The sequence below is a fragment of the Dysidea avara genome, chromosome 12, assembly GCF_963678975.1.
Source record: "Dysidea avara chromosome 12, odDysAvar1.4, whole genome shotgun sequence".
NCBI classification, from domain to species: Eukaryota; Metazoa; Porifera; class Demospongiae; order Dictyoceratida; family Dysideidae; genus Dysidea; species Dysidea avara.
The window spans coordinates 18,538,952-18,556,711 of NC_089283.1; the positions used below are offsets into that span (position 1 = coordinate 18,538,952).

Below are 17,760 nucleotides of genomic sequence, written 5' to 3' on the forward strand. Positions count from 1 at the left end.
AAAGGTTCACGTTAAACAACGTCAGGAGAATGCTCAAATCACGAAGAACGCAGATCCCGGGTCTATCACTCAAGGAGGAAGACCCTAGCCACAACTTGCGTCACGTGATTTTTTTTTTTTTTTTTTTTTTACGTGTAAAGAAGAAGATTACAAGTAAGTTTTTATGTTTGTAACATCTCAAGTCTCCATGCCAGCTGCCAGTGGATTCATTCACGTAAATAAACAATACAAGAAAACATTAAAACATAGGCCACGCTCTTTACAATACAGTTACGTATAAAATACAAGTAAACAATTTTGTCTTGTGCAGCTGGCATGGCAAACTTCCTTTGTGTTGGTGTCAGGCAATTCAATACGTGCTTAATCTTTTTTGCCTTCACCTGGCGTAGCTGCTAGGCTCTGGCTGGCTTGGCTGTCTTCCTTTATCTAGTTCATCTGGCTTGCATACTCCTACAGTATTGTGTAGCTATCTCCTGCAAGTTGTGTATGCATAATTATAGTGTGTCACCCATCACTGTGCCATTGCTACACCACTGGTGAACCCTATGTAGCTCTAGTTGATGTTGATATACTGTGCTGTATATTGGCTAATAATTTTTATCTGGTGATATTGCCTATAATGTATTGTTGCATACAATACTGCAATAATGTATAGTTCTCTCCTGTATGTTTTGTATACATATACTTTGTACACATCACTGTGCCATTACCACACCAATGATGTACTGGCACTTAGCTACTGGTGGCCTGTAGTTACGATGAATTTTGATTGCCAAAAAAACGTTGTACATTCTTACTGAACAATATGCCAGACCCCAGTACAATCTGGGGACTTAACTTGACATAGCACATTCTGTGCTGGTCAACCTCCTCCATCAAAACAGACAGAATTCTACTGCAAGTGTGGCAGATGTTTCCACTGCAACAGTGACCTCACACGACACCAGCATCACTGACAAAGTTGGATCTTCACTGTTCCTCAATTATATATAATTAGTAATCAATATGGCATAATGTGCTTAATTGTACATGTGTGTACCTTGAATTATTGATGAGGACCGGGGTATAGAGTATAATGCAGCTTAGTATGAGTCTTTACTCTGATTTAATATGATGTGATTGGCTAGAAAAATTATGAATTCTGAACTAAAGAGAACATTGGGATGTGCCGGCTTCATCAGTATATAGCCAGCTATATATAACTTGTCAAAATTGAGCCTGACAATTACATACTTATAGTGTATTCAGATTTTCAGATTGCGTGCAAAGAGGTTCAATAGAATATGTGTGGTGCAACAAATTTATGAAGTGAGTTACACTGCATCACTACTTTGTCAGTGACCTTCACTGGGATTTGCCACAAAAGTATACGTATATGTGTAGTGATGGTCACTAGGTTGTTTTTACTGTGTAGCATTTAGCATGCCACTATTGTGACTGAACTGTTCAAATCTACAATTCTCTAGACAGTTAAATCTGCAATGGACAATGCAATCATTCCATCTCAAGTTGAACTGAAATTTTATATTTTAGGTGATGGTGCACGCATGGTGAATGATTCTAATTCGACAAGATCCTTCATTATGCATTATAGGTTCACTTTGTATAAAGGTGGCTGCTTATAATAAACTATATAGCTTGTATGTCATGCACAGTAGACAATCAACTGATAAATTCAATGACATCATACATGATATCACTATGACAACACTACCATGTATTTTGTAAGATGTTATACATACATACATACATGACATCAGAAAACTTTTCAGTTTTGTAAAGGAAATACAAGAATAGTATAGTAATTAGCTACAGGTACTTAATGTACAAGTTCTCAGTGGCGGATCTAGAAATTTTCAGAGGGGGTTTCAGATTCCACTCAATCTCAGCCTAGCTGCAGCTGTAAGTCGAAGACCAAAAAAAGTCACAACCTCCACCGTAATTGTGATTTCAAAGGCAAAAGTATGAAAGTTTCGCCAGTAGAAAGTCCTACTATAACACACTATGTATATAACTTATGATGATCGACTCGGGGGGAGCACTATTTTCAGAGGGGGTTTCAGCTGAAACCATTACAACCCCCTTGTATCTGCCACTGGTTCTTATTTAGTATCATGGTATGATAACTAACCATTTGAAAGTAAAATTAGCTACTTTAGGCCAATGAAACTTGATTACCAGTTTCTCGCTCAGATTTTTGAAAATTTGATGAGGGCGGGCGGTTATCATTCATTATTCATTATTTTCCAAAAGCACAACACACATCCCAATCATGAAGATTTCTGCCAAAAAAAAGTGGGATTTACATTGATTATTCCTGCATTAAACAGCTAAAGTATGTTACTAATCCATATAACAAATGATTTTTCCATTAGAGTATAGCTGATTGCTCCATTAGAGTAAAAGTGACTGCTCTATTAGAGTATTTCAATCTGAAATGCCAATAATGAAATTCCATGCGGGTGTATCAAAAGCATGCGGGCGATGACGCGAAACTGCTAATCAAGTTTCATTGGCCTTACTTAAGGGTGCATGCTCTGTACAGTTCATGTACTGCTCCCATGAAATTACCATAACTCACTAATGGTTTGGGCAAATATACTGTACTTTCTTACTGGATATAAGCTAATACTAGAGCACCCTTTAGTCAAAACCCAACCGTTAATTTGCTGTATATAGAATGTGAGTTATAATTTTTCCCTTTAAGGTTACGGATCGGAATAGTATAAAATGCGTGGGCGGAACAAATTACAAAACCTGCTTTAAACCAAGCGGGGATAAATAATTTCAACAACTGTGTTGTGGTAGCAATATAACTAATTGTGCTTGTTTCTTTTTACTGCAGAACAGCGACTTTTCTTGGGTGTGTGGTCCACAATAAAGCGATGTTTTATAAAAACGAGCCGCCAAAAACCCGAGAAAAACCAGACAAACAGATTACTGAATCCTTATAATTTCACCACAAGTAACTAAACAACTAAAATATCTAGGTCCTGTGGAAGCGATTTTTTAAGTTACTGGTTGTATAGACGTTTTATTAAACTTTTAGTAGTTTTTTTTTTCGAGTAAAACAAGCGCTTTGAGGTTTGTATCTCTGTCACTGGGAAGAAACAACCAAAAACGCTTCCACAGGACCTAATAAATTTAATGTACAGTATCGCTATGCCCCAGAAATGTCAATAGAGCCTACAGCTTTTGCTGTATTTGGCGGCGGAAAAACATGGTAGTGACAGCTGGAGCTGGCGCTGTACGGGCTGGCTTACCTGTCTTGCTACAACAATTTGTAGTGTTCCACCTGCCTCAAACTAGATTGTAGCTACATAAAAACATTAAATATGAAGGGCTTCACCTTCATTTTAAACTTTTCACGCTGCTAGACTGGTTCTATGGGCTTCTCAAAAAGTATCGATAGGCATTCTAAATTTTGAATGATTGCCCGTGACTATACCGTAACCTTAATTAAACTAGTTGCAGTTTACACACTAGAGCCTTGATACTTTTATACACTATACAAAACAATACAAACTATTGGTGCATTTTATTTTTGTCTTTTAGCTTCTCAATCATCAGATACTCAACTTCCGGTTTGACACTGCCACCAATCTTTCTTTTCACTTCCATGCCTAGCTATTTGTCACCTGAAGTTGCTATCAAAAAACCGCAAGTGCTCTTTTTTAGCAAAATTATTACAGTACACTGAACTCATCCAAATTTTTCATGCCTTTGACAGACTGGTTCTATTTTAAACATAAGGCCACATAAACTTAATTATTAGTTTCTCATCCTCCTGTGTTCAAAATACCAGTGCGGGAGGGTGGATTTTTATTATATTTTTTACTAACTAGATGGCTGAATTAGCTGCTAAAATGACCCAGAATGCAGATTTCTTAGACTGCTCTAGCAAGGTACCAACTTTTAAAGGTGCTGAATGACTGCACTAAGCCACCAGTGGTGCAAAAAATCCTTGATGAGGTAAGAAAAGCGGCAGGGATGAGAAACTAATAATTAAGTTTAGGCCAGTTCTATGTACACCGGTATGCAGGTGGCAATAACAGCCACCGAATGACTATTGCCACCGGTGGGCTATGGTAGCCAGGCTGCTGCCACCGATGTAACCAATGGTGGTTTTGCAGCCATGCAAGCGCTGTTTGTAGCAATTAAAGCCTGCAAACACTGGCGCATTGTGCAAAATTGCGACGCTTACATAGTAAGCGAATTTAGTCCGTTTCTCACCTTTTATAGTGGTAGGTATTAGCTTCGATTGTGCGATTGAGATAGTTACGTTTTGGTGATGATCTGCATGTATAGCCAGGCAAGTACTGAAAAGCACAAAAATTGTATTGTGGGTTTGAATTTTCAGGAATGACGTCTCGTCTGTTCTGGAGCCTGAGCTGATGTATACTGTAATGTTCTTTGTTAGTTGTTCCTTTTCACCACCCAGAAGTCTGGTCACTGATGTGAAAGACTCACTGTCAGTAGTGTACATAATGCATTTTTTTCCATTTAATGAACAGTGTTAAATATATTTCAGTGTTCTGCTATATGTAATCAATTGGCTGCCATGCCAGCATAATGTGTTATGTAATCCAATTTCCATTCAGTATTGTCATTCACAAAAATAATGTTTCTGGACGACTACGTAGCTAGCTATATTCACAGGGAGACCATATAGCAGACCTTGGCATTGCTGTGAATATTGTATGAGATTCCTATATATATATATAGTTTCACTAAAACACCTGTAGACTGACAATTGTGGTATCAGCACAGCAGTGTCGGATGTCGTTTACCAGTAAAGTACTGGAGGGAATACACTTGAGGTAGAGCCAGTAAGCGTGTCCCAGCCTAGGAGTCTAAATGAAACTCTTTGAACCAAGTACTGGGCAAACACCTAGAAGCCACCTGGATTTTTGGCCAACTCATGGTCACAGTGCCAACTGCCAACAAGGAGGCCACCTAGCTACCTTAAGGTGACTAAATTTAGCAAATTTATGTATCGGTGAAATTAGTGCATGCAAAATTTAGCGATTTTATGAATTGATGTAATTAATTAACCATACATTTTGTAGGTTTAGTGTGTACAAAATTTAGCAGAAAAACCAAAATAACTAAATTTAGTCACCTTAAGGTAAACAGGAAAAGATCAGAGACCTAAATAGCTATCATTATACACATATGGTTATGCACATTGTGTCCCACTTTGAGGCTCAATGTATATATACTCGTGCTCTAGTAGTTATCCGTACAGGTTATAAATACAGCAATAAAATATCCCAAAATTACATCAAGGTTACTGTACATGTATGTTTCTGCTCAAAACGTTGTCCCAATGGGAACACTGTCATGTTTACCAACAGGTCTTGAAATGACTAGCATTGTAGGAATGTCTGCACCCTTTGTACTATTATAAATCCACTACAAAATTCTTCAATTATTTCTGCAGATACAACCCAGTAGTAATCCGTAATAGATTTACACAGTTAGCAAAAGTATAAATACAAAACATTGTTTGGCTATAAACTATGCATTATCCAAGCTGTTTTCTTCTCCCACTTTAACACTTAGCTAGGTGTCACTGTCGCCTGTACCTTCTTTATGCTTCCTCCTGCAGAAAAACGATTAAATACCTAATTACACATAATGCAGCACATGTACTTACTTTGCTTCCCAATGATGTTTTGCAACAATAGGCAGAATCTAGCCAGCCTAACAAATCAAATAGCATATATAATCCCTTCTTTTCTTCTTGTATTCTTTATGGTACCCCTGTAACTTCTATCATTGAGGCCCTAGGTAGGGACCCCCCTCAAATGCTGTATGACACTGGTGAATAGAATACTTATATGAGGCTAAAAGCAACTACAGTGGAACCTCTCTGAATGGACCATCCATGAAAATCACACTTATAGTGCCAAAATAGCACGAGGGAGACTAATACAGCATGAGGCAAAGCCGAGTGCTGTACTAGGCTTGGACCATACCAGAGTGCTATTTTTTCTGATTGCATGAGCATGGCAGTAGTTTAAAGTGCTTTCTGTTCGGAGCATTCATTTTGTAAACTCTAACCCCTTCAATTTTCAATCATCAGACAATTGGTAATAAATAAAGAGTGTTCATTTTCAAAAGTTTAGTGGTAGCACTTGATCCTGGAATCATACCTACTTTTGTGAGCCATGCCTACTTTTCAGGATCATGTGTTTCTGTCTCTAAACATAATATGTGACCAGCTGAGCAAAAACTGGCCGTTTTCGCAAAATAATATTTTGCCATAAAACTGCACTGAAATACACTGGGTAAAAATATGCGTTCTACATGAAAATTTTACGCACGCTTCAATTGTGTTGTGCGCACTGATCAAATTAATAAAACATAGGATTTGCCTGCTTGTGGAGAGTAAGAAAATCTTAGTTTTGTGTTCACACAGCAAAGGATACATGAGGTATACGATACGGTAAAAACAATGTTCACCATTGTCATTTCTTAGTTGGAATGGCCTTCTTCTTTGTCAACACGGAGGAGCACAAGGAAAGCACTATACCTTGCTGTGGATGCCCATAAAAATGTATTGAAGCCATTGGGAAAACGATGATAATCGATGGTTAAATCTCCATTACTTACAAGGTATACGGTATGGTCCAATTCTCTGTACATGGAACGAAACTACATTAATTTCTCTTTCGCTTTGTGGTTGTCTGCTGTGAATAGCGTAAAGGATGAGCGAGTTATAGAGCTGCAAACTTTAAGATTTTGCTGAAAAATGCTTTCCATGGCTGGTAATAGTGAGTTTGTACTTGAAAACCATTCAGAACTGATTGGCAAAGCTTTGTGACAAGCAAACACCACGTTTAGTGAGTCAGCAAACACCATCCAGGTGATCCTAATAATGCTTGTTTTAGTGTTGTTATTCCATATAAACATAGAAACAAGCACCTGCTTGCATGCTTCATCGCTACACCTAGAAGCAGCAGACAACCGCCAGGTGTAGAAATTAATGTAGTTGTCCATGCTGGTATATCTTCATTACTTTCTGTGTAACAAAGGATGTAGTTTCTGCGGTTGTTTGTTTCCCAATGGTTTCTGTACATTTTCATGGCAAACCACAGCATCCAGTAGTGCGCAATAGCAAATATCACAGCAATTAAAATACTTTCACATTAAATGAACTGGTCAATTTAGTTCATTGCCAAAATTTGTTGTTATACGGTATTTGGGAGCATAAAAACCATACACTTGATTGTGTAATAAAATTACCAATTAGTTCATGTCTGGTTGTCACCTAGAGCTGCTTTAAGAACTAGACATCTGGTTTAGTATCAGAAATTTGTGATATACAAGTGGCTGCATCAGCTACGTTAGCAACTCGCTAACAGTGGAGCAAGGATTCTATTGTATTACCCATGTGTGATAAGCTTTTAGTACTATTGACCGTACATATATTAGGCATAATAAGCATAAAGTTACTAGAATAAATACCTCTTCCATGCTCCAGGTAAGACTTCATGACGTGTTATGCGATTGCAGCACTATGTCAAACCTACATACATATAAGTAATTTATTATGCAAAAATTTGATTACAGTGGAACCTGTCTAAAGCAGTCACCTTTGGGCCAGAAATATTTGGCCTTTATGGAGAGGTGGCTGCCTAACTCAATATCCTCTATAAAGCAGCCATAAGCCACAAACCAAGGTTTGGCCTTTATACAAGTTTCCTGGGATTATAGCTATCCCCACATGCCTACACTTCAATCCATTACTTACATAACAGGCATAAACGAATTAGCAGAAAGGATGACCAACAAGAGCCAGAACCCACTGCATGGAGACATTATCACTAGACTACCTTGTGTAACACTGATATAGTACACACAGACTCATGCTTGCACCACATATGATCTCTTGTAATTGACACCTTTAGGTGATGATTGTTGTTGTAAGGTTACATGTACTTAGTGAGATATAGTAACGCGAGTGGCAGCGTTTTGTGGAGTAGCCGTCATTACACTTGCCAGTGAAGGAAAGGCTGTAGTTTTAGACTGGAAAGACAGTTACGTACCTGGTAACTACACAATTGTAAATTCCAAGGTAAATTCAGGAAATAACATATCATGAGGTGAGCTTTAATTAGAATCATGTAAAGAGACTGCCATGGAGTGGCTATAAGCTTATCTTATAATTAGTTTACTTACTGTTGCTGGCCGCTTTGTGAGAGGCTTTTAGTATAACAAAGTGCTGTTTGGGGCTACGCGTTATAGAAGTGACTGCTTAATGCAAACTATTTTTGTACTACAAACTGATTGAGAATGGGTCAGGACCATAGTCACATGGCGGTTTTGCTGAGGTGACCACCCAACACAGGTGACCTTTAAGAGAGGTTCCACTGTATTATTATAGCTATGTATGTAAGATCTGCATGACAATACTGACCCCATAAATGTAGACACATATATGCACTTAAAACATACATGTAGGTTGTAAGTAGTAACTCTTTCAAAATTCTGTCATGACACATTCAAGGGCGTAGCTAGGAGGGGTCAGATGAACTCCCCTTTCAGAGATAGTTAAAAATCACACCCACCTTACAGCCCTGGACCTCTCCAGTAGTTACTTGCACACTGGCACAGCTCTGCACTACTCTTGAAGGTCACATTGCATTAATGCTGTATTTGTATCAGATGATTAATTGTGTATGTGGTGAATGGTGGAAATGGTGAAGGACTGTTCGTTGAGATTTGTTACAATGCAGCAGCTGTGATGCGTACACAAAATGAGTGGTCATGTTATACATGTGTCAGGTTAGCATGACTAGTTGATGTATATTTACATGATGATTGCTGGCATGTGATGTCTTGAATATATTGGAGTACAGGCCACGTCTGAAGTTACTGACCTTCAACAGGACCAAGAATAATGTTTATACTCGGAAGGAAGTTTTGCCAACTAAGAAACCCAAGTGTGGAGGGCTCCCATATGTTAGGAAGCCGTCAGTATGTTGTCTGGAAGCACAGTGGGGTGTAAAGAATCTATGCTGAAAGTATAGATTAGTTAATATTAAGCTGCATAAACAGCAATGTGTAGCTAGTTAGATGCACAAACAGCACCTTTTATTGTTACTGCCCAAGGGCACATTTTTCATCATTTTTGTTCAAACATGGTCCAGGGGAAGCACCCAGGCCTTCTCCACAAGGACATTCCACTTCACATCTGAATGCCTTTCCTGGCTATTCCCCTGACATTGTTATTTTTCTACACATGTGCAAGCTCAATATTAGATACACCTGCAGATCCAGGCCCTTAAGCTTGCTTGTCACAACTATTGCTATCTGGGCAATATTGCTCTCATGAAGGTGCAACGTTATGTTCTTGTGTTGTGACATACTGTGCCATTCCCATGTGTTCCTGTACCCTTACTTTATTTCATGTGACACACTTGCTGGATCAATTCCTTACCATTTAGGTGCAGCATGTAATCTATTTCTGTCTTGTTCCTCATCTTTCTCTTCTATTCATTAGGTAACAAGCAAAGATCATCACACAACTATACAAAACCTACAGAAAAGTATTATTTAGTAAGAGGCCAAGTTACATGAGAATGTGATTTAAGCCTGCAGTGTACAGTGGGTACATCCTCAAGTCTGAAAATATTCTAGCTGTCACTTCATGACAAACATCCGCTTTTATTGATTATGGGTTTCAATGTTACATTGTTTGGGCTCGTGTTTGGGACTATTGGCCATTTAAGTCTGATCAAGGTCACGGATTAACCTACAATGCCTTTGCTAAGTGCCTGTGTAGCACTATTTCCTGTCATAAAAAATACATGTGACCTAGCACCTTTCCCACGTTGCCTAGTGTATCGAAAGGGCACACATCTGACGGTATAATGCCTGCACTTGATCCTTGATCTTCTCGACATCCGCTAAATCATTGAGAATTTTGACCAACTTTCATCACCGGCAAAAATTGCACATTGTAACATCACGTGACTATAAAGCAGACGCATGCCCAGTAACCTATGAGGTATGAAGCACCGGTGGTAATAGAACTTTGTTGGCTCTCAGAACAACCGGTATACCGGTGGACATAGACACTCCATTAAGTTTATGTGGCCTAAGGGTGTAGAATAGAAAGGGGCGTGCCTGTTGCCTAACGTACAGGTGCTAAAATTTCAGAAATAAGCCACAGACTAATTAATGACCATAATATTTCCATCAAAGTAAAAGATAACCTGGTAACCTAACATGGTCTAAGAATATTTTTCTATTCAGTACCGACACACTGCCGCAGAAAAGCACGATAACCTCGAGCATCAATGAGCTAAAATTACTGAACGCTGGTGATGCTGTTCATAAGTATTTAGTATTTGTGTTACAGGTAAAGAAGGCTCAAGGAGCCTGTAAAGCCTGATAAGGAATCCATGTGGTCAATCATACCAAGTATAGCTAATGAAGTTGAGAGTCGTCTACTTCAAGCCAGGATTGCCAAACAGCAGAGCAATACAATCATACCAGATGCAACAATATAACGCACACTACTCAATCTCATGTGAACTACAACAATATGTTCTAAATATAGCCTAAGCATGTGATGTGTATGCATATGTAAGTATTCAGCGTTCTACTTCATAACATCCTCCAGGGGGGCGGCTAGCAACTTAGTCCATTCTGAGATTTGTCTGGTTGCTTTCTTGGCAGCAGTTCGCCTTGAGGGTCTGTTAACAGAAACTCTTCCATCTTGTTCTTCAACTGCTGTAGTGTTAACAGGTTCAGTATCATTAGTTGTTACCTCTAGTGGGTAAAGCTTCACAATCGGTCTGTTTGTTTTCCCAGTGCTGGTTCGGATGTCTGCTGAATGAATCATACCATCTCCACCTTTGTTCAGTTTCTCTATGACTGCAAGCTTCCATTGTATCCGTGGTCCCTCATCATGGACTAAAACAACATCACCGATAGTCCGATACTGATCTTCTGTGTGTTGTTCCCTGAGTGTTTGTGAAATTCACGTAATGAGGTGAGATACTCTTGCTTCCATCTGTGTCTAAAGTGTTCCAAAAGGTGTGCAAGGATTCTTGCTCTCTTGCTTACATCTGAGGTGTCACCATAATCTCCATCATGCACATCAGAAACAAGTTCATGAGGAACTCTGGTAATCCTTCTGCCATATAGGAGATGTGACGGTGTAAGTGGTACAGGATCACAAGGGTCATCAGAAAGGTAAGTGAGTGGTCTGTCATTTAAGACAGCTTCAATCTCTACCACCATCATTTCAAGTGTAGTTAGGCTAATGTGTGCTCTACCTAGGACTTTCTTCAAGCAATTCTTTGTTAATCCAACTAACCTCTCCCAAAACCCCCCGAACCAGGGAGCCTTCTTAGGGATGAATTTCTATTCCACACCTTGTCGTTCAAGTGATGTAGCAAGTGTCTTGGAATTGAACAGGTTGTATAGCTCTGTTGCAGCTGACATGTACGTGGAAGCATTGTCAGACATAACTACTGTTGGGAGAGATTTCCAACTGACAAATCTGCGGAAAGCCAACAGAAATGTCTCAGTGGACAGGTCCGTCAATACTTCTAGGTGAATAGCCCTAGTGGTGGCACAGGTAAACATATGTATACCTTTAGTTCATTGGAGTCCTGTCGCACGTACAATGCACCAGTAAAGTCAATTCCTGTTATTGTAAAGGGTGGAGCATCCAATGTTCTAGTCTTCGGCAGTGGTGATGGATCTGGGGCACTGTATGGCTTGCCACTACGTCTCTTGCAAGTGGTGCATCTGTGAAGTAATGCCTTTACATACTGTCTACCTGTTGGAATCCAGTAACTCTGTCTAATCGCAGTAAGTGTGCCAATGACCCCTGTATGATACATTGAAGAGTGAACACTTAATACAACTAGAGCCGTGAATGGGTGCTTGGGAGGTATGAGATACGGGAATCTTGCAAGCTCTGTCAGAGGTGCATTATGGATTCGGCCTCCACACCTGGTAATACCTTCTTTGTCGAGAAATAGACGGAGCTGCCTTACTAATGGTAGCCATTTCTTGTTTTGTGAGGTGCTTGTAAGACTGGATAGCTCCTTCCAGTACACTTCTCTCTGACAATCCCTTATCCATGCTGTCCTGGCAATGTCCATTTCAGTGGCTGTGAGGGGACCGGTGTACTTGCATCCTAGATTGCGTAGATTGAAAATGAATCTACGAACATACGCTGTGGTTGCAAGAAGGTGACTTAAAGTGCTGTGGTTAGATACACTGATGATCTGGTGTAAACCAGGTGTGAATGGTGGTTTTTCTCGGGGTTGAAATTCATCACTGATAGCTGCAGCTGCTACAGCATGTAGGTGTGAAACTGAGGAATGATGCCATGTGGGCCACTGTTGTTGATTGTATATCCAAGTCGGACCATGCATCCAGAGGTTGATGTTAGCATTGAATTGTTCATCTGTGAGTCCTCTAGTAAGGAGATCAGCTGGATTGTCACTGGTCGGACAGTATCTCCATGATGTTGATGGAGCTGATTGCTGGATTTCTGTTACACGGTGAGATACAAACTGCGGTAAACGTTTTGAGCTATGAATCCAGTATAGAACTATTTGGCTATCTGACCACATGTGGATGGGTGTCTCAGACCACAGGGGTGACAGTGATCATGAATCTAGTATAAATTTGAGTAGTCTGGTGCCAATCACTGCTGCCATGAGTTCCAGCTTTGGTAGAGTCAACTCTTTAATAGGTGCAACCCGAGTCTTTGACATGACAAGGGATGACTGTCCATGTAAACAAAGGTAAGCGACAGCACCATAGCCTTTCTTGCTAGCATCCACAAATACATGTAATTGTCTAGAAACAGCATCTGGGTTGAGATAGTGTCTGGCAATAGAAAACTTGTAGCACGATGGAAAATTACTAACAATAGTCAGCCACTGTTCTCTGAGGTCATCAGGTAGGGGTTCATCCCAGTGGAGTTTGTGTTGCCACAGCTCTTGTAAGAAAACCTTAAATAACATTGTGATAGTTGTAACGAATCCAAGGGGGTCAAACAGTCTGGATACATCCTTAAGAACATTTCTCTTGGTAATCAAGTTGTGCTGTGTAGATGTTGATTCCTTTGGGTTAAGGGATAACATGTCTGTGTCTGTGCTCCACAGTAAGCCTAATACGTTAACAGTGGTACGATTGTCTGCAATCCTGTCTTGCTGAGCTAGAGTAGTAAATGGCATTGTGGTTGGATGCCCAGCTACGTAAGTTGAATCTGGCTGCTGACATAATCTTACATGACTGATGATAGTAGTCTGCGGCAGCGTCTGCATTCGAAAAACCTGAGACAATGTTGTCGACATAAATGTTCTGCTGGATATCCTTTGCAACTGCTGAGCCATCTGTAAGAAGTAACTTGTACAGTGCAGCACCAAGCATGAACGGGGAGCTCACTGACCCAAACAGTACAACTCTGAAACGATAAACAATAAACTCACTTTCTGGATCATTGGGCTGGGATAGCCAAACAAAGTATGTGAAATGTCTATCCTTCTCATCAAGGTGTATGTGTAGAAACGCCTTCTCAATATCAGTGACAATGCCGATACTGTGAGCACAGAATCTGATGAGGATTGCATAGGTCATTGACTCATTGATAAAGGGTAGACCTACTTGAAGGCAGTCATTCAGACTTGGTTGTGTTGGAGATTGACGACAACTGCAGTCGTAAACAATCCTTAAGGGTGTTGTGGTAGAGTCCTTCTTTATAGGGTGGTGAGGAATGAAATGGCATTCTTCTGGGATGTGGGATACCTTAACCTGTTCAATAAAGCCACGTTTCAGTTGATCAGCTATTATGTCCCCATACAGTGACATTAGGTCTGGAGTGCAGCTAAGCTTGCGAGCTAGGGATCGAGCTCGACCTTCGCATACATTGCGGTTTGAAGGCAATGGGGGATGATTGTCCTTCCATGGGAACTTAGCAACAATGGAACCGTCTGGTGTGCGACCGATAGAGGACTTGAGATACGAAGTGAAAAATGAATTGACCGGTAGTGGCTTTGGTGAAGGCAATGTACCTGCTGATTCAACATCCCAAAATTGTGAGATGCTGAAACAGTCTTCAATGGGATGGATAGCTGTATGAAATACTTGGAGATTTCTGGTATTCTCAGATGATGATACTGGACCAGAGAGTAGATAACCAAGCTTCGATTGGACTGCCGTTGGCCCTTTCCCACGAATAATCTGGTCCTGTACTATGGACCAGTAGAAATCAGCACCAATTAGAAGAGTGATCTCAAAATCTGAGGTATGGGTGATGGGGTGTGCCAAATCCAGCTCTTGCAAGTATGGGAAACCTTGAATTCATTGGTATAACAGGCTTGGTATCCTCAATGGTGTGGCTATCTTGGGAACTATTAAAACTGATAGAGTTATTGTGTCTCCAGCTCTGGTGATCAGTTCAATGCTAGTATATTGCAGTGTATTAAGAGTTGAGGTCCCTCCAAACGATGATATTGCTGTTGTGACACTTCCTTGTGAGCGGATGTTCAATTGGTCAGCTACTGTAACTCTTGAGAAATAAACGACTGTTGTGCACCCTCATCAAATAATATGTTAGCACTACAACGGCGATAACCAGCTTGCACATCTGCAACAGCTGTCTTCAGCAAGCATTTGGTGGAATTTGGTGACATCAAACTGTGTGTGGAGGTGTTGCCTAGAGGTGTGACAGGAGTTACGAGGGAAGCTATTGTGTCTGTCCCAGTAGTAGTGTTGGCTGATTCTGGAGGTTTGTCTGTTGGTGATTCTTGTTTAAGTGTGGTCTTAGTATCACAAAGGGTGGTATGGTGTTTTCGTTTACATGACTTGCATCGATATTTGGATTGGCACTGTGATACCTTGTGATGGCCTAAGCAATTGAAACAAAGATTCTCTTTCCTGACCACCTCAATCCGTTTCTGTGTATCTGTTACTACATCACACCTTGATGTCAAGTGGTTAGGTGATTTGCAAAATGTGCAAATCTTCTTGGAGAGCTGTGCTGCTTGTGTGACTGTCGTCGGTCTACATTGGTTAGAAATGTACCAGTTGGGGTGTGAAGAGTGCAGGTGCTGGAGTAGTCCGCTCTCATCTCCAGGATCCACAATTCATGTAAAATGAAACTCTGTAGTTCAGTCAATGTGCATTTCTCTGTTCCATGTGATCTGGCAAGGTTCCTCCGTACTTCAGCTGGTAATTTCCTTAAAATTATGGGAACAAGCATGGATCCATACATATCTTGTGGGGTTCCCAGGGACTCTAGACTTCGGAAATGGCTCTGTACACAATCATAAAACAGCTGGAGTGATAACAAGTTGTTTCTTGGACTGTTTAACTCCACTAGTGCCTGCATGTGTGCATCAGTAAGCTTGTGAGTTTCACCGTACCTTTCTTTGAGCAGTGCTACTGAATGGTTGTAATTCTCATCAGTTAGGGGGAGTCCAGCAATGACTCTAAGTGCTGTTCCTCGCAACTGTGCTCGTAGGTAATTCAGTTTCTGGACACCAGTAATTGAAGGATTACGGTGCATGCAGCATCAAAGCAATCCCAAAAGGACTGCCATTCTAGTGTGTCTCCTGCAAATGTAGGAATGCTGAGCTTAGGAAGCCGTGTTATATCATGACTTGCTGAGACTACTGTAGGTAGTCTCAGCAAGTCATGATATAACACGGGTACATCTGACAACATGGGTAAGTGGAGTGGGTACATCACTTGGAGGGGGCTGCTCAACACTTGTGGGAGGGGTGAGCTCAACACTTGTGGGAGGGGTGAGCTCAACACTCGTGGGGTCTGCAGTGGAAGGCTCGACTAATGTCTGTGTGGTACTGGTGCCAGATTGAGTACTTATTGGATTGGGCTCACTAACAGTAACAGATAGTGTGTCAATGATATGTGTGACGTGAGCAATGCTGGTTAATATGGATTCTTTAATGTCTTCTGCCTCGCAAACTTCCTTTACTAGCTCTTCTTCGTCCTTGATATGTTTCAACATTTCAGCGTCCATTCCGTCCAAGGCGGAGATACGTCCGTCTTTCCTCTGAAGTTGATCACGTAGGTCACGTAATTCAGTAACGGATGGCAAATCAGTGTTAGGCGCAATCTGTGAATTTGCGCAGTTTAGAAATTGCGCTGCGCATTTTGTGAATTCATAAAATGCGCAACAATTTATAAATTGCGCGGGTGTCGTGCTGCCATATGGCAAGGCGAGATGCGACACTTACAGCCTGTTGTATCGGTTGCCGACCTACTGTCATTCCAAGTGTTAGATCACGAGATTTCCTCATGGCAGTGTGTGCGAGGTGTGAATTTCACTATGAGCTTGTGAGCTACGTCAAAATAGGGTCACAGAGAGCCGGCTATTCGAAAGGTTCTGTAGAGGAAAATATCTTGGTCCCAATCACACCTCCAAAAAGCAAAACAAAGCAGTAACGGAGGAGAAGGTGCAGAAGATCATGTTTGATATCAGACCGTTTTGAATGGAGTGGAAAGAAGTGATGCTCTAATTAGCTCTGCCTTTCATTACTACAACAAAGAAGTTTTGTTTTGTTAAACTACCCAGAGCTGAAGTTGGAACAAACAAAGGGTAAGAAACTTTGTGCCTGCCCTTCACAAAATTTTGTAATTACAGAATGAGAATGGCCATCATTTAGTTGCAACAGTTGTGAAATTTTACAACATAGTAGAGCGTATGCATTCAACTGAAAATGGACATGTAGACTACAAGAAAATACTTGCAGAGATATTTAAGTATAATATATAGTGAATTATGTGTGCTATCATATTCTCAAGCATCACAAAAATTTATAGCCACTATCATACGTTGTGGAGATGGGTGATACCAATATCCTGTACTGAACAAATAGTCCGGTTCCCAAGTTTGTAATAATGCCAAGTTGTGAAGGACAAGTCAGGCTGGATTTTAGCTGATATTTTTGCAAGAGACCAAACCTTTGTGGTCCCCATCGACCTATCAATTTATGGAGCCCACCTATCAATTTTCTGATATATTAGTTTGCAAAAAGATTACGACACTCTAATAGAACAGTCATTTGTTCTAATAGAGCAGTCAGTAAGTGATCTCAGAAGGAATCTGTAGGGGAGACCTCCTAGTAAGACCATGTGTGTATTTTGCACATGGTACTCAGCTTTACAACTACCTGGAACAGACCTCCTGCTATGGGCTTGATTTCTTCACTGTTCAACGTTGCTTGGTACCTTAATTTGGCATATATACTGCAGTACATATAATGAGAACACCATGGACCTACTTGAGTCCTCCTTTATGCGTCTTTGCTGACAGCGGAAGGTGTTGATTTGTGGTAGCTAGCACCATGTAATGGCTTCCCTCAAAAATTATTATAATTATGTACCTATTAATTGCTTCAGCAATCAATTCGATATACATCATCACATTGTGTCATTTGTATACCATTAAGTAAACATGTACGTGTTTGTTCATGTTGTGGTAAAATGTATCTATATTAGCTTAAATAACCTTTTTGATGAATAGTTGGATTTCTTGGTGAACCAGCAAATTTCTTTTCATCGTCTGTTGTATTGTACCGATGAGTTATGATGTGTCACATGCATTATAATGTTTGTTTATTTAGAATCATTGGATTACTATTCTCAATCTTGTGGAATGATTAGTTTGGATGATGATACAACTGACGTGGTGAGGTCTAGTGATATGCATACAAATTAATGTATGGATTCCATAGGTCAGGTGCTCATGGGGGT

General features: G+C 40.4%; 3 protein-coding genes and 1 long non-coding RNA gene across 4 annotated transcripts; all 4 read right to left on the bottom strand.

Annotated features, from left to right (window-relative positions):
- Positions 1-5,251: 5,251 nt before the first annotated feature.
- On the bottom strand, positions 5,252-9,790 carry LOC136241880 (uncharacterized). Its single transcript, XR_010694438.1, has 4 exons — positions 9,449-9,790; positions 7,474-7,534; positions 5,660-5,706; positions 5,252-5,605 (listed from the first exon to the last, which is right to left on the bottom strand). It is a non-coding gene; the product is annotated as an uncharacterized lncRNA (long non-coding RNA).
- Positions 9,791-10,615: 825 nt separating this feature from the next.
- Positions 10,616-11,259, bottom strand: LOC136239901 (uncharacterized). Its single transcript, XM_066030645.1, has 2 exons — positions 11,001-11,259; positions 10,616-10,929 (listed from the first exon to the last, which is right to left on the bottom strand). The coding sequence occupies exons 1-2, from the start codon at positions 11,257-11,259 to the stop codon at positions 10,616-10,618; spliced, it is 573 nt and encodes a 190-aa protein (XP_065886717.1).
- A 123-nt stretch (positions 11,260-11,382) lies between these two features.
- Positions 11,383-12,608, bottom strand: LOC136239903 (uncharacterized). Its single transcript, XM_066030646.1, has 2 exons — positions 11,647-12,608; positions 11,383-11,584 (listed from the first exon to the last, which is right to left on the bottom strand). The coding sequence occupies exons 1-2, from the start codon at positions 12,606-12,608 to the stop codon at positions 11,383-11,385; spliced, it is 1,164 nt and encodes a 387-aa protein (XP_065886718.1).
- Positions 12,609-12,644: 36 nt separating this feature from the next.
- Positions 12,645-15,550, bottom strand: LOC136239904 (uncharacterized). Its single transcript, XM_066030647.1, has 4 exons — positions 15,036-15,550; positions 14,579-14,964; positions 13,429-14,336; positions 12,645-13,376 (listed from the first exon to the last, which is right to left on the bottom strand). The coding sequence occupies exons 1-4, from the start codon at positions 15,548-15,550 to the stop codon at positions 12,645-12,647; spliced, it is 2,541 nt and encodes an 846-aa protein (XP_065886719.1).
- Between the last annotated feature and the right edge of the window lie 2,210 nt (positions 15,551-17,760).

Bases quoted from the DNA above. Each gene is read 5' to 3' on its own strand.
- LOC136239904 (XM_066030647.1), bottom strand. From the start codon at position 15,550: ATGCACCGTAATCCTTCAATTACTGGTGTCCAGAAACTGAATTACCTA. The intron at 14,965-15,035 runs GTCACACAAGCA...CTTGACATCAAG, and splicing joins ACCAATGTAGACCGACGACA to GTGTGATGTAGTAACAGATA. The intron at 14,337-14,578 runs GTGCACAACAGT...AATGAATTCAAG, and splicing joins TAACATATTATTTGATGAGG to GTTTCCCATACTTGCAAGAG.
- LOC136239901 (XM_066030645.1), bottom strand. From the start codon at position 11,259: ATGGTGGTAGAGATTGAAGCTGTCTTAAATGACAGACCACTCACTTAC. The intron at 10,930-11,000 runs GTGAATTTCACA...ATGTTGTTTTAG, and splicing joins AGAGTATCTCACCTCATTAC to TCCATGATGAGGGACCACGG.
- LOC136239903 (XM_066030646.1), bottom strand. From the start codon at position 12,608: ATGTGGTCAGATAGCCAAATAGTTCTATACTGGATTCATAGCTCAAAA. The intron at 11,585-11,646 runs GTACGTGCGACA...TGCCACCACTAG, and splicing joins ATTGACTTTACTGGTGCATT to GGCTATTCACCTAGAAGTAT.